Genomic DNA, 15,780 nt, shown 5'->3' on the forward strand with positions numbered 1-15,780 from the left:
GTCTGGCGACAGCCCCCCGGGTGTTCACCAAGATCATGGCAGCAGTGGTAGCAGTCTTGCACTCTCACGGACACTCTGTGATCCCTTACTTGGACGATCTACTGGTCAAGGCACCCTCTCAGGAGGCATGCCAACTCAGCCTGAATTTTGCACTGGAGACTCTCCAGGCGTTCGGGTGGATCATCAACTTCCCAAAGTCAAATCTGTCACCGACCCAATCACTAACGTATCTTGGCATGGAGTTTCATACTCTCTCAGCGATAGTGAAGCTTCCGCTGTGCAAGCAGCGGTCACTACAGACAGGGGTGCAGGCTCTCCTTCAAGGTCAGTCGCACTCCTTAAGACGCCTCATGCACTTCCTCGGGAAGATGGTGGCGGCAATAGAGGCGGTTCCGTTTGCGCAGTTTCATCTGCGTCCACTTCAATGGGACATTCTCCGCCAATGGGACGGGAAGTCGACATCCCTGGACAGGAAAGTCTCCCTTTCCCAGACGGCCAAGGACTCTCTGCAGTGGTGGCTCCTTTCCACCTCATTATCACAGGGAAGATCCTTCCTACCACCGTCCTGGGCGGTGGTCACGACAGATACGAGTCTGTCAGGGTGGGGAGCAGTTTGTCTCCGCCACAGGGCTCAGGGTACGTGGACTCAGCAGGAGTCCACCCTTCAGATCAATGTTCTGGAAATCAGAGCAGTGTTTCTTGCCCTACTAGCCTTCCAGCAGTGGCTGGAAGGGAAGCAGATCCGAATTCAATCGGACAACTCCACAGCGGTGGCATACATCAATCACCAAGGAGGGACTCGCAGTCGGCAAGCCTTCCAGGAAGTCCGGCGCATTATGATGTGGGTGGAAGCCACGGCCTCCACCATATCCGCAGTTCACATCCCCGGCGTAGAAAACTGGGAAGCAGACTTCCTCAGTCGCCAGGGCATGGACGCAGGAGAATGGTCCCTTCACCCGGACGTGTTTCAGGAAATCTGTCGCCGATGGGGAAGGCCGGACGTCGACCTAATGGCGTCCCGGCACAACAACAAGGTCCCAACATTCATGGCACGGTCTCGCGATCAAAGAGCTCTAGCGGCAGACGCCCTAGTGCAAGATTGGTCGCAGTTCCGGCTCCCTTATGTGTTTCCACCTCTGGCACTCTTGCCCAGAGTGCTACGCAAGATCAGATCCGACTGCAGCCGCGTCATACTCGTCGCTCCAGACTGGCCGAGGAGGGCGTGGTATCCGGATCTGTGGCATCTCACGGTCGGCCAACCGTGGGCTCTACCAGACCGACCAGACTTACTGTCCCAAGGGCCATTTTTCCATCGGAATTCTGCGGCCCTCAACCTGACTGCGTGGCCATTGAGTCCTGGATCCTAGCGTCTTCAGGATTATCCCAAGGGGTCGTTGCCACCATGAGACAGGCTAGGAAGCCCACGTCTGCTAAGATCTACCACAGAACGTGGAGGATATTCTTATCCTGGTGCTCTGCTCAGAGAGTGTCTCCCTGGCCATTTGCATTGCCTACCTTTCTTTCTTTCCTCCAATCTGGGTTAGAAAAAGGTTTGTCGCTCGGCTCCCTTAAAGGGCAAGTCTCGGCGCTATCCGTCTTTTTTCAGAAGCGTCTAGCACGACTTTCTAAGGTGCGCACGTTCCTACAGGGGGTTTGCCATATAGTTCCCCCGTACAAGCGGCCGTTAGATCCATGGGATCTGAACAGGGTACTAGTTGCCCTCCAGAAGCCGCCCTTCGAGCCTCTGAAGGAGGTTTCACTTTCTAGACTATCACAGAAAGTGGCTTTTCTGGTAGCGATCACATCTCTTCGGAGAGTGTCTGAGCTAGCAGCGTTGTCTTCCAAGGCTCCCTTCCTGGTCTTCCACCAGGACAAGGTAGTGCTGCGCCCCATTCAGGAGTTTCTCCCGAAGGTGGTATCCTCTTTTCATCTTAATCAGGATATCTTTTTGCCTTCGTTTTGTCCTCATGCAGTTCATCGGTATGAGAAGGATTTACATTTGTTAGATCTGGTGAGAGCACTCAGAATCTACATTTCCCGCACAGCGCCCCTGCGCCGTTCGGATGCACTCTTTGTCCTTGTCGCTGGTAAGCGCAAAGGGTCGCAGGCTTCTAAGGCCACCCTGGCTCGATGGATCAAAGAACCAATTCTTGAAGCCTACCGTTCTGCGGGGCTTCAGGTTCCATCAGGGCTAAAGGCCCATTCTACCAGAGCCGTGGGTGCGTCCTGGGCATTGCGACACCAGGCTACGGCTCAACAGGTGTGCCAGGCAGCTACCTGGTCGAGTCTGCACACTTTCACCAAACATTATCAGGTGCATACCTATGCTTCGGCGGACGCCAGCCTAGGTAGAAGAGTCCTGCAGGCGGCAGTTGCCTCCCCGTAGGGGAGGGCTGTCTTGCAGCTCTAACATGAGGTATTTCTTTACCCACCCAGGGACAGCTTTTGGACGTCCCAATCGTCTGGGTCTCCCAATAGAGCGCCGAAGAAGAAGGGAATTTTGTTACTTACCGTAAATTCCTTTTCTTCTAGCTCTTATTGGGAGACCCAGCACCCGCCCTGTTGTCCTTCGGGATTTTTGGTTTGTTTGCGGGTACACATGTTGTTCATGTTGAACGGTTTTCAGTTCTCCGATGTTACTCGGAGTGAATTTGTTTAAACCAGTTATTGGCTTTCCTCCTTCTTGCTTTTGCACTAAAACTGGTGAGCCAGTGATCCCACTGGGGGTGTATAGCCAGAAGGGGAGGGGCCTTACACTTTTTAGTGTAATTGCTTTGTGTGGCCTCCGGAGGCAGTGCTATACACCCCAATCGTCTGGGTCTCCCAATAAGAGCTAGAAGAAAAGGAATTTACGGTAAGTAACAAAATTCCCTTCTTCGTCAAATCGTGTCTAAACGGTGGGATCACCATGATAGAAGGTTTAATAAAAAACCCTTCTCTTCATTTGCTTATCCTTTTCCATCTGAAATGGTTAAGACCTGGTCGGTACCCCCCGTTGTGGACCCGCCAGTATCCAGGCTGGCTAAACACAGTTATGTCCGTTTCAGACTGCGCGTCTCTCAAGGACTCGTCCGACCGTGCAGTTGATGCGGCGGTCAAGTCTATTTTCCAGGCTTCAGGCTCCTCTCTTTGACCCCTGTTTGCCTTGACATGGGTCGCGAGAGCTATGGGTGTGTGGAGTAAGAACCTGCGCAGGATGCTTCGCTCTTGTAATATTCCTCCGGAGGCTTTTGAGATCCTTGATTTGTTCTCTCTAGCCTCTAATTATTTTCTTCACGGATCCCTAGATGCAGCTAGTTTGTCAGCCCTATCGGCAACCAATGCTGTTTTTGCCCGCAGAGTCCTGTGGCTAAAGATATGGAACGCGGACAGTGCCTCCAGGAAATCCCTGTCCACACTCCCCTTCCAGGGTCTTCGTCTGTTCGGAGAATCCCTGGACAAACTCGACGACGGGTGGTAAAAGTACCATTCTACCACAAAAGCGGCCTGTATCCAGGAATTTTAAAAAATCTTCTTGGCGCAGGCAGTCCTTTGGCCCGTCTCCCAAAAACCTTCAGTACAAGGATCGTCCCAATGCTCAGATCGAGGAGCCGGTCCCTCAAGGGGCGCTTCTTGGCGTTCCCACTCCAAACAACCTAAACCTAAGGGACCTCGCTCTGTACAGGCCCCCTCAGCATGACGCCAGGTATCCCTCAGATCCGACTCCTGTTGGAGGGCGGCTTCTGCTTTTTCGGGATATCTGGCTAGACCACACTCGCGATGCTTGAGTTCGAGAAATCGTCACCTCAGGTTACAAGATCGATTTCCATTCCCTGCCGGCCAACAGGTTTCTGCGCTCTCGTCTTCCAAAGTCCAAAACGCAAAGCCAGGCCTTATTTCAGGCCATAGCCTCTTTACAGAAAGCAAACGTTCTCATTCCAGTGCCCCTGGAACAGTGCGGCAAAGGTTTCTATTCAAACCTTTTTGTCGTTCCCAAAAAAGATGGCTCTGTCCGCCCTATCCTGGATCTCAAAAGACTGAACAGATCCGTACGCATTCGGACCTTCCGAATGGAATCATTGAGAGCAGTACTAGCCGCCATGGAACCTGGAGAATTCCTAGCTTCCATAGATGTTCAAGATGCTTATTTACACATTCCCATATGTGTATCTCATCAACGGTTCCTTCGTTTTGCCGTAGGACACCGTCCTTACCAATTCAGGGCCCTCCCCTTTGGACTGGCCACTGCGCCTCGGGTCTTCACAAAGGTCATGGCGGCCGTCATGTCCATTTTGCACTCCAGAGGCGTTCTGGTCGTTCCCTATTTGGACGACCTTCTTGTCAAAGGGAGCTCTCCTCACGTTTGCTCAGAAAGCCTGCAGATTTGCCTAGACACGCTGTCAAGGCTAGGGTGGCTTATCAACTTCAACAAGTCATCCCTCATTCCTCATCAGCGCATCACCTTTTTAGGTATGCTGATAAGACACGGCTCAGTCCCGGGTTTTTCTTCCAGAAGACAAGAGGTCTTCCCTCATCCGGGCCTCCCAATCCCTCCGCTCTCGCCGTCACACATCCCTTCGGAATGGAATGAGAGTGTTAGGCAAGATGTTGACGGTCATAGAAGCAGTGTCCTTTGCCCAATTCCATCTGCACCCTCTACAACTGGATCTTTTATCCTTCTGGGACAAGAATCCAGCTTCTCTAGACCGGTCAGTCCGCCTATCTCGGGCTGCGCTACACTCCCTCGTCTGGTGGACTCAAGCCTCATCCCTATCTCAAGGGAAGTCCCTCCGTCCTGTCCACTGGCAAGTAGTCATGACGGATGCCAGCCTCATAGGCTGGGGGGCGGTGTTTCTCCACCACACTGTTCACGGACGCTGGTCTCCCTCCGAACGCTCCCTTCACATCAACGTTCTAGAGATCAGAGCCATATTTCTTCGTCGCTCCATTGGGAGACCCAGACGATTGGGTGTATAGCACTGCCTCCGGAGGCCACACAAAGCATTACACTAAAAAGTGTAAGGCCCCCTCCCCTTCTGGCTATACACCCCCAGTGGGATCACTGGCTCACCAGTTTTCAAGCTTTGTGCGAAGGAGGTCAGACATCCACGCATAGCTCCACTGTTTAGTCAGCAGCAGCTGCTGACTATGTCGGATGGAAGAAAAGAGGGCCCATATGGGGCCCCCAGCATGCTCCCTTCTTACCCCACTTGTGGTTTGTAAGGTTGAGGTACCCATTGCGGGTACAGAGGCTGGAGCCCACATGCTGTTTTCCTTCCCCATCCCCCTGAGGGGCTCTGAGGAAGTGGGATCTTACCGGCCCCCAAGCCCTGAGGCCGGGCTCCATCCACAGACCCAGTGAACCTGCTGGATACGGAGCTGGGTACCGTTCAGGGACAAGGCCCTGCAACTTTCAGGTACTCGGTGTCCCCGTACAGACAGGCACGCACACGCCAGACTTGCTGGGTGTGTTAGTGCGCCGGGGACAGTAGCGCTGCACGCTGGGGTTTGAGTCACAGCAGCTTAGCTGTGTGACTTCATGTGCTGGGAACTACCGCGCCGGCCACTCTCGGAGCGGCGGCGCGGCTGGGACTTGTAGTGCGCCGGGGACTTAGCGCCGACCGCGCTTTTACGGCGGCGGCGCTTATAAATTTAGTCCCCGGCTTTTGCGGCCTAGCTCCGCTTCGTTCCCGCCCCCTCCCTGTCAATCAGGGAAGGGGAGAGACGCTGTACGTTTACTCAGCGCCGAGGGCTGGAGCCTTATTTACATGCTCCAGCCCTCTCACTAGGCACAGTGGGACGCAGGTTTCCCGCTTTTGGTCTGAGCACGCCCAGGGCCCGCCCCTCTCCACAGGACGCCGGCAGCCATTCCTGCATGCAGTCTGGCTGGAGGACGGACACAGGCTCTGGGAGACCCAGACTAGGGATTTCTGGCGACCACACACCCGCGTTTAGCGGGCGGTAAGCAGCACATTAGTGCTGGCCCCACTAGTGCCACAGTGTTGTATTGGTGTACTTTTTCCTGTACCAGATATATATATATATATATACTGCACTGTACGGTCGCTTCTTGGCTGTATACCCTATATTGCTCTGGGAAGACAACAACATGTCATCCACAAAACGCAAGGGTGCCAAGGCACGGGCTGTATACACTGCTTGTACAGCATGTGGGGCTAATCTACCAGCAGGCTCCAACGACTCTCATTGTGTGCAATGTTCAGTCCCAGTGGCACTTCGTCAGCCAGAGCCTATTGTGGTGGTAGCCCAGGCAGAGGCGCCTGTGAACCCTGCCCCGGTGACGGGGACAGAATTTGCAGTCTTTGCTGATAAAATGTCTGTGACTATGACAAAAATCCTGGAGACCTTGCAGTCCAGGCCAGTTACTCAGACCATGGACACTGCTGTGTCTATGTTCCCCGGTCCCCCTCAGTTGGAACTAATCCGTACTTCAAGGGGGTCCCAGGCATCACAGGCTGAGGGCTCTGACTCCGATGACAGTCCCAGGCCGCCTAAGCGAACTCGCTGGGAGAGACCCTCCACGTCATCACGCGGGTCAGGGTCTCAGCGAGAAGGGTCTCTATATGATGAGACAGAGGTGGGTGATCAGGAGTCTGGTCCTGACACCGCACTCAATTTGGATACGCCAGATGGTGACGCCATGGTAAATGACCTTATAGCGGCCATCAATAGGCTGTTGGATATTTCTCCCCCAGCCCCTTCAGCAGAGGAGGCAGCTGCCCAGCAGGAGAAATTCCATTTCCTGTATCCCAAGCGTAAACTGAGTACTTTTCTGGACCACTCTGACTTCAGAGAATCAATCCAGAAACACCATGCTTATCCGGACAAGCGTTTTTCCAAACGTCTGAAGGATACACGTTATCCCTTTCCCCCTGACGTGGTCAAACGCTGGACCCAGTGTCCAAAAGTGGACCCCCCAATCTCCAGGCTTGCAGCTAGATCCATAGTTGCAGTGGAGGATGGGGCTTCACTTAAAGATGCCAATGACAGACAGATGGACCTTTGGTTGAAATCTGTCTATGAAGCTATTGGCGCGTCGTTTGCTCCAGCATTCGCGGCCGTGTGGGCGCTCCAAGCTATTTCAGCTGGTCTGGCACAGGTGGACTCTCTCATACGTCCAGCAGTGCCGCAAGTGGCGTCCTTAACTACGCAAATGACTGCGTTTGCGACCTACGCTATCAATGCGGTACTAGACTCTACGAGCCGTACCTCAATGGCATCCGCCAACTCTGTAGTTTTGCGCAGAGCCTTGTGGTTAAAAGAATGGAAAGCAGATTCTGCTTCTAAAAAATGTTTAACCAGCTTGCCATTATCTGGGGACAGACTGTTTGGTGAGCAATTGGCGGAAATCATTAAACAGTCCAAAGGTAAGGACTCCTCCTTACCCCAGCCCAGATCAAACAAACCTCAACAGAGGAAGTGGCAGTCAAAGTTTCGGTCCTTTCGAGGCTCGGGCAAGCCCCAATTCTCCTCGTCCAAAGGGACTCAGAAAGAGCAAAGGAGCTCTGATTCCTGGCGGACTCACTCACGCCCCAAGAAAGCAACCGGCGGTACCGCTTCCAAGGCGGCTGCCTCATGACTTTCGGCCGCCTCCCTCCGCATCCTCGGTCGGTAGCAGGCTCTCCCGCTTTTGCGACATTTGGCTGCCACAGGTCAAAGACCGGTGGGTAACAGACATTTTGTCTCACGGGTACAGGATAGAGTTCAGTTCTCGTCCTCCGCCTCGGTTCTTCAGAACTTCCCCACATCCCGACCGAGCAGATGCCCTTCTGCAGGCGGTGCATTCTCTAAGAGCAGAAGGAGTGGTGGTCCCTGTTCCCCTTCGGGAACAAGGACAAGGTTTTTACTCCAATCTCTTTGTGGTGCCAAAAAAGGACGGCTCATTCCGTCCTGTTCTGGACCTAAAACTGCTCAACAAGCATGTGAACGCCAGGCGGTTCCGGATGGAATCCCTCCGCTCAGTCATTGCCTCAATGTCTCAAGGAGATTTCCTAGCATCAATAGACATCAAAGATGCTTATCTCCACGTGCCGATTGCTACAGAGCAACAACGCTTTCTACGCTTCGTGATAGGAGACGACCATCTTCAGTTCGTAGCTCTGCCATTTGGTCTGGCGACAGCCCCACGGGTGTTCACCAAGGTCATGGCGGCAGTGGTAGCAATCTTGCACTCTCAGGGACACTCTGTGATCCCTTACTTGGACGATCTACTTGTCAAGGCACCCTCTCAGGAGGCATGCCAACTCAGCCTGAATGTTGCACTGGAGACTCTCCAGACGTTCGGGTGGATCATCAACTTCTCAAAGTCAACTCTGTTACCGACCCAATCACTGACGTATCTTGGCATGGAGTTTCATACTCTCTCAGCGATAGTGAAGCTTCCGCTGGACAAGCAGCGGTCACTACAGACTGGGGTGCAGGCTCTCCTTCAAAGTCAGTCGCACTCCTTAAGACGCCTCATGCACTTCCTCGGGAAGATGGTGGCGGCAATGGAGGCGGTTCCGTTTGCGCAGTTTCATCTGCGCCCACTTCAATGGGACATTCTCCGCCAATGGGACGGGAAGTCAACATCCCTGGACAGGAAAGTCTCCCTTTCCCAGACGGCCAAGGACTCTCTGCAGTGGTGGCTTCTTCCCACCTCATTATCACAGGGAAGATCCTTCCTACCACCGTCCTGGGCGGTGGTCACGACAGACGCGAGTCTGTCAGGGTGGGGAGCAGTTTTTCTCCACCACAGGGCTCAGGGTACGTGGACCCAGCAGGAGTCCACCCTTCAGATCAATGTTCTGGAAATCAGAGCAGTGTATCCTGCCCTACTAGCCTTCCAGCAGTGGCTGGAAGGAAGGCAGATCCGAATTCAGTCGGACAACTCCACAGCGGTGGCATACATCAACCACCAAGGGGGGACACGCAGTCGGCAAGCCTTCCAGGAAGTCCGGCGGATTCTGATGTGGGTGGAAGCCACGGCCTCCACCATATCCACAGTTCACATCCCCGGCGTAGAAAACTGGGAAGCAGACTTCCTCAGTCGCCAGGGCATGGACGCAGGGGAATGGTCCCTTCACCCGGACGTGTTTCAGGAAATCTGTCGCCGCTGGGGAAGGCCGGACGTCGACCTAATGGCGTCCCGGCACAACAACAAGGTCCCAACCTTCATGGCACGGTCTCGCGATCACAGAGCTCTGGCGGCAGACGCCTTAGTGCAAGATTGGTCGCAGTTCCGGCTCCCTTATGTGTTTCCACCTCTGGCACTCTTGCCCAGAGTGCTACGCAAGATCAGATCCGACTGCAGCCGCGTCATACTCGTCGCCCCAGACTGGCCAAGGAGGGCGTGGTATCCGGATCTGTGGCATCTCACGGTCGGCCAACCGTGGGCACTACCAGACCGACCAGACTTGCTGTCCCAAGGGCCGTTTTTCCATCGGAATTCTGCGGCCCTGAACCTGACTGTGTGGCCATTGAGTCCTGGATCCTAGCGTCTTCAGGATTATCCCAAGGGGTCGTTGCCACCATGAGACAGGCTAGGAACCCACGTCCGCTAAGATCTACCACAGAACGTGGAGGATATTCTTATCCTGGTGCTCTGCTCAGGGAGTGTCCCCCTGGCCATTTGCATTGCCTACATTTCTTTCTTTCCTGCAATCTGGGTTAGAAAAAGGTTTGTCGCTCGGCTCCCTTAAAGGGCAAGTCTCGGCGCTATCCGTCTTTTTTCAGAAGCGTCTAGCACGACTTTCTAAGGTACGCACGTTCCTGCAGGGGGTTTGTCATATCGTACCCCCGTACAAGCGGCCGTTAGATCCATGGGATCTGAACAGGGTACTAGTTGCCCTCCAGAAGCCGCCCTTCGAGCCTCTGAGGGAGGTTTCACTTTCTAGACTATCACAGAAAGTGGCTTTTCTGGTAGCGATCACATCTCTTCGGAGAGTGTCTGAGCTAGCAGCGCTGTCATCCAAGGCTCCCTTCCTGGTCTTCCACCAGGACAAGGTAGTGCTGCGCCCCATTCAGGAGTTTCTCCCTAAGGTGGTATCCTCTTTTCATCTCAATCAGGATATCTCCTTGCCTTCCTTTTATCCGCATGCAGTTCATCGGTATGAAAAGGATTTACATTTGTTGGATCTGGTGAGAGCACTCAGAATCTACATTTCCCGCACGGCGCCCCTGCGCCGCTCGGATGCACTCTTTGTCCTTGTCGCTGGTAAGCGCAAAGGGTCGCAGGCTTCCAAAGCCACCCTGGCTCGATGGATCAAAGAACCAATTCTTGAAGCCTACCGTTCTGCTGGGCTTCCGGTTCCTACAGGGCTGAAGGCCCATTCTGCCAGAGCCGTGGGTGCGTCCTGGGCATTACGACACCAGGCTACGGCTCAACAGGTGTGCCAGGCAGCTACCTGGTCGAGTCTGCACACTTTCACCAAACATTATCAGGTGCATACCTACGCTTCGGCGGACGCCAGCCTAGGTAGAAGAGTCCTGCAGGCGGCAGTTGCCTCCCCGTAGGGGAGGGCTGTCTTTGCAGCTCTAACATGAGGTATTTCTTTACCCACCCAGGGACAGCTTTTGGACGTCCCAATCGTCTGGGTCTCCCAATGGAGCGCCGAAGAAGAAGGGAATTTTGTTACTTACCGTAAATTCCTTTTCTTCTAGCTCCTATTGGGAGACCCAGCACCCGCCCTGTTGTCCTTCGGGATTTTTGGTTGTTTTTCGGGTACACATGTTGTTCATGTTGAACGGTTTTCAGTTCTCCGACGTTACTTCGGAGTGAATTTGTTTAAACCAGTTCTTGGCTTTCCTCCTTCTTGCTTTTGCACTAAAACTGGTGAGCCAGTGATCCCACTGGGGGTGTATAGCCAGAAGGGGAGGGGCCTTACACTTTTTAGTGTAATGCTTTGTGTGGCCTCCGGAGGCAGTGCTATACACCCAATCGTCTGGGTCTCCCAATAGGAGCTAGAAGAAAAGGAATTTACGGTAAGTAACAAAATTCCCTTCTTTTGGCCCTTCAGAACTTTCAGCCCTTGCTATTAGGTCTCCCTGTTCGGATCCAGTCAGACAATGCCACGGCTGTGGCTTACATCAACCGTCAGGGAGGAACTCGCAGCAGGGCAGCGATGAAAGAAGTATCCAGGATTCTTCTTTGGGCAGAGATGCACATTCCCATTATTTCAGCTGTCCATATTCCGGGAGTAGACAACTGGGCCGCAGACTTTCTCAGCAGACAGGGTCTAGCGGCAGGGGAATGGTCCTTCCACGGCGAAGTGTTCCATCAGATCACTCTTCATTGGGGGCTCCCAGATGGGGACCTCATGGCGTCTCGGATGAACGCCAAGGTACATCCCTTCATATCCCGGTCGAGAGACCCGCTAGCGCTTGGCTCCGACGCTCTAGTCTTCCCGTAGTCGCAGTTTCGCCTGCCCTACATCTTCCCTCCGTTTCCTCTCATTCCGAGAGTATTCAAGAAAATCAAGGCGGAGGGAATTCCAGTGATATCCTCGTGGCCCCGGACTGGCCCAGGAGAGCCTGGTACCCAGAGCTTCTCCAACGTCTCGGTGACACTCCCTGACGTCTTCCCGACCGCCCGGATCTTCTGTCGCAAGGTCCATTATTCCACCAGAATACAGCACAGCTGCATTTGACGGCGTGGCGCTTGAATCCTTGATTCTAGCCAAGTCAGGTCTTTCTTCTAAGGTAGTTCATACCATGCTTAATGCTCGGAAGCCCTCCTCCGCCAGCATTTACCACAGGACCTGGAAGACCTATCTTTCCTGGTGTGACCGTCATAATCGGTCGCCCCTGACTTTTTCAATCCCTAATGTTCTTGCCTTTTTGCAAGACGGTCTGGACTCGGGACTAGCTCTCAGTACCATTAAAGGACAAGTTTCTGCCTTGTCAGTATTTTTCCAGAGGCGGCTGGCTTCTCGCCCTCAGGTCCGTACCTTTCTTCAAGGGGTGGCGCATTTGGTCCCTCCTTATGGCCACCCCTTAGATCCCTGGGATCTGAATCTGGTTCTGGGAGGCCTTCAACTTCCTCCCTTCGAACCTCTGAGAGAAATCTCTCTTCAACCACTGTCCTGGAAGGTTGCCTTTTTAGTCGCCATTACCTCTATCAGGCGAGTGTCCGAACTGGCGGCCCTTTCCTGTCGCTCACCTTACCTGATATTCCATCACAATAAGGTGGTCCTTCGGCCTTCCCCCGCCTTCCTTCCGAAGGTCGTATCTTCTTTCCACTTAAACAAGGACATTGTGTTGCCGTCATTCTGCCCGGTCCCGGTCCACTCCTTTTGAAAAAGCCCTTCACACTCTCGATCTTGTCAGGGCTCTGCGGATCTACATCTCCAGAACAGCGCCGTTGCGCAAGTCCGATGCCCTCTTCATCCTCTCAGAAAGACACAAAAAGGGCAATCCGGCTTCTAAATCTACGATTTCTCGATGGATCAGGACTGCCATCTGTGAGGCGTACAAAGCACGAGGTGCCGTTCCCCCTCAATCTATGTGGGCCCACTCTACGCGAGCAGTGGGTGCTTCCTGGGCTATCCGCCATCAGGCTTTGGCGGCCCAACTTTGCAAGGCCGCTACCTGGTCCAGTGTGCACACGTTCACAAAATTCTACAGAGTGCATACGCATGCCTCCGCGGATGCTGCTCTTGGAAGACAAGTCCTTCAGGAGGCAGTGGCCCATTTATAAGTGGCCACTGCTCGGTTCTTGACAGTGTTTTGATATATGTTCACTGCAGTTGCAGTCGTTAGTCAGCTCTTAGTCTGATGTTATACACTGTTATTAGTCCAGTTCCCACCCAGGGACTGCTTTGGGACGAATGAAAAGGCGAGAAAGGAAATGACATTTTTGTGTACTCACCGTAAAATGTCTTCCTTGGAGCCTTTCATTGGGGGGGACAGCTCCCGCCCTTGTAGTTTTGGTTGTCCTTCTCCTACTGCTTTACACCAAACTGAGCTAGTTCCCACCTACCTGGGGTATATGCTGTGGGGGGAGGAGCTAACACTTTTGCAAATCTAGTGTCACCCCTCCCCTGGAGACACCATAATACCCCCTGTCTGTGTCCCCCAATGAAAGGCTCCAAGAAAGACATTTTACGGTGAGTACACAAAAATGTCATTTTTGGGAGATTCCAAAAGGATAATGGAGGATGAAGTTTGGGATCACAGCGCGGAGCCATTTTGTTGGTGCCTTCAAAATGATACTGACATGTGGAAAGTGTCACAGAGGATGGCTGGCATAGTGCTGTGCCCCCATATTACTGTGCCCCCATATTACTGTTCCACCTCTGCACAGAGCAGTGCTGGCAGCAGAGGTGTGAGGTGAGTACTGGCGGCTGCCAGCGGTGATACCAGGCTACAGATCGCCGCCTTGCTCAAGGGAACAGCGCACATCATACACTGAGGGCTCCACAAAGATGGCGGCGGTCTCCTCCCAGAGATGTGATAGGAGCGCCCAGGGTACGTGTCCAGGTCACAGCAGGGCGCAGACACAGTGCTGGGGTCGGACGCCAACTATCATCTCATACACGGGGGTCGCCGTGTTTTAGCTATCGGTCGTTACACACTGCAAATCCAAGATGGCCGCCCCCAGTGTTTGAGCAAAAATAGAAATAAACAATGAATGTAATTTTGTATTAATAATGGATCCATAATCCGTAATAATACGAAATTACACTCGCGGCACCTTCCCTTTTAGTGTCACTGGTATCAGCACCATCCTGCCGTGTGAACAGGCGGCTGATGGATGTGCAGACTAATGATGTTACAGCTCACAGTGCTCCGCAGCGCGGTGTCTGGTATCTGCCGCCGCGTGGGGTCCGGTGTGAACGGCGTGTGCTGCCGCGTGGCGTCCGGTCTGCACTGACCGGTCACTGGTCTGATTGCTGAGTGCAGCTGCACATCCAATAAACTGGGGTCAGTGATTGTCTGCAGCGCTGGCAATGTGACCGCCTGTCCCGTCAGTGGTGCTGGGTTTTGGGGGCTTCTTGTAGTGACCCCCGGATTGGATCGGCCTCGGATGAGATGGTGGGCTTGCAGAGATCCTGATAGTGGTGAGAGAGGGGGCGCTCTGCCTTTGGGGTCCGCGTCTCACCGCCCGTTCTGTTGCCCTCCCTCTTACAGACGAGTATGACGCCTACATCATCGTGTCCTTCGTGAACGCCACCCTGGTGCTGTCCATCGGGGAGACGGTAGAAGAAGTGACGGATTCCGGGTTTCTGGGCACCACCCCCACCCTGTCCTGCTCTCTGCTGGGTGAGGACGCCTTAGTGCAGGTGGGTGCTGATTCCGGGGAGCATTGCAGGGTGGGACGTGCCGCTCCACAGATGATGAGGTTTTTGTATCCTCAGGTCTATCCTGACGGGATCCGCCACATTCGAGCCGACAAGAGAGTGAACGAGTGGAAGACGCCGGGGAAGAAGATGATTGTGAAGTGTGCGGTGAACCAGCGGCAGGTGGTGATCGCCCTGACGGGGGGCGAGCTGGTGTACTTCGAGATGGACCCTGTGAGTGCTGCTGTCTGAGCGGTCTGTATGATGTCAGGCCGGCGGGCTGCGTGGTCTCGGGCCTGCACCCTGCCGTCTGAGCAGTCGGTACGATCTCGGCAGGCAGGGTTGCGTGGTCTCGGGCCAGCCCCCTGCTGTCTGAGCAGTCAGTATGATCGTGGGCCGGCGGGCTGCGTGGTCTCGAGTCTGCACTCTTCTGTCTGAGCAGTCGGTATGATCTCGGCCCGGCAGGCCGCATGGTCTTGGGCCTGCTGTCTGAGCAGTCGGTATGATCTCGGCCCGGCGGGTTGCGTGGTCTCGGGCCTGCTGTCTGAGCAGTTGGTAGGATCTCAGCCGGCGGGCTGCGTGGTCTCTGGCCTGCTGTCTGAGCAGTCGGTATGATCTCGGCCCGGCAGGCCGCATGGTCTTGGGCCTGCTGTCTGAGCAGTCGGTATGATCTCGGCCCGGCAGGCCGCATGGTCTTGGGCCTGCTGTCTGAGCAGTCGGTATGATCTCGGCCCGGCGGGTTGCGTGGTCTCGGGCCTGCTGTCTGAGCAGTTGGTAGGATCTCAGCCGGCGGGCTGCGTGGTCTCTGGCCTGCTGTCTGAGCAGTCGGTATGATCTCGGCCCGGCAGGCCGCATGGTCTTGGGCCTGCTGTCTGAGCAGTCGGTATGATCTCGGCCCGGCAGGCCGCATGGTCTTGGGCCTGTTGTCTGAGCAGTCGGTATGATCTCGGCCCGGCGGGCTGCGTGGTCTCTGCCTGCTGTCTGAGCAGTCGGTATGATCTCGGCCCGGCGGGTTGCGTGGTCTCTGGCCTGCTGTCTGAGCAGTCGGTATGATCTCTGCGCTTCATCCCTCCTTGTCTCCCATCAGTCGGGGCAGCTGAACGAGTACACGGAGAGGAAAGAGATGTCGGCGGATGTGGTGTGCATGAGCCTGGCCAACGTGCCTCCCGGGGAGCAGCGCTCGCGCTTCTTGGCGGTGGGCCTGGTGGATAATACCGTCAGGATCATCTCTCTGGACCCCTCGGTAAGTGTCGGTCGGACGCGTCTTCGGTGTCCGCAGGTCGTCGCGGTCATGTAACGCTCGCTCTTCTCTCCCCCAGGACTGTCTGCAGCCGCTCAGCATGCAGGCGCTGCCCGCGCAGCCCGAGGCCCTGTGCATCGTGGAGATGGGGGGCGCAGAGCGGCAGGACGAGCTCGGGGAGCGCGGCTCCATTGGATTCCTCTACCTGAACATTGGGCTGCAGGTGAGGCCTCGGCTTCTCAGATCGGAGATGTGGGGTGTCACTCCCCTCCCCCGCGTCTG

At 54.7% G+C, this 15,780-nt stretch overlaps 1 protein-coding gene across 1 annotated transcript in view; it reads left to right on the plus strand.

The window, feature by feature from the left end:
• Positions 1–15,780, plus strand: part of SF3B3 (splicing factor 3b subunit 3) — a 46,401-nt gene that overhangs the window by 23,605 nt on the left and 7,016 nt on the right. Inside the window, exons 12-15 of the mRNA XM_075326261.1 lie at positions 14,110–14,261; positions 14,337–14,492; positions 15,346–15,501; positions 15,578–15,721. Of these exons, the coding sequence (XP_075182376.1) occupies positions 14,110–14,261; positions 14,337–14,492; positions 15,346–15,501; positions 15,578–15,721 (608 nt within the window). The remainder of the gene's footprint in view (positions 1–14,109; positions 14,262–14,336; positions 14,493–15,345; positions 15,502–15,577; positions 15,722–15,780) is intronic.

The sequence above is a fragment of the Anomaloglossus baeobatrachus genome, chromosome 10 (assembly GCF_048569485.1).
Source record: "Anomaloglossus baeobatrachus isolate aAnoBae1 chromosome 10, aAnoBae1.hap1, whole genome shotgun sequence".
Lineage (NCBI taxonomy): Eukaryota > Metazoa > Chordata > Amphibia > Anura > Aromobatidae > Anomaloglossus > Anomaloglossus baeobatrachus.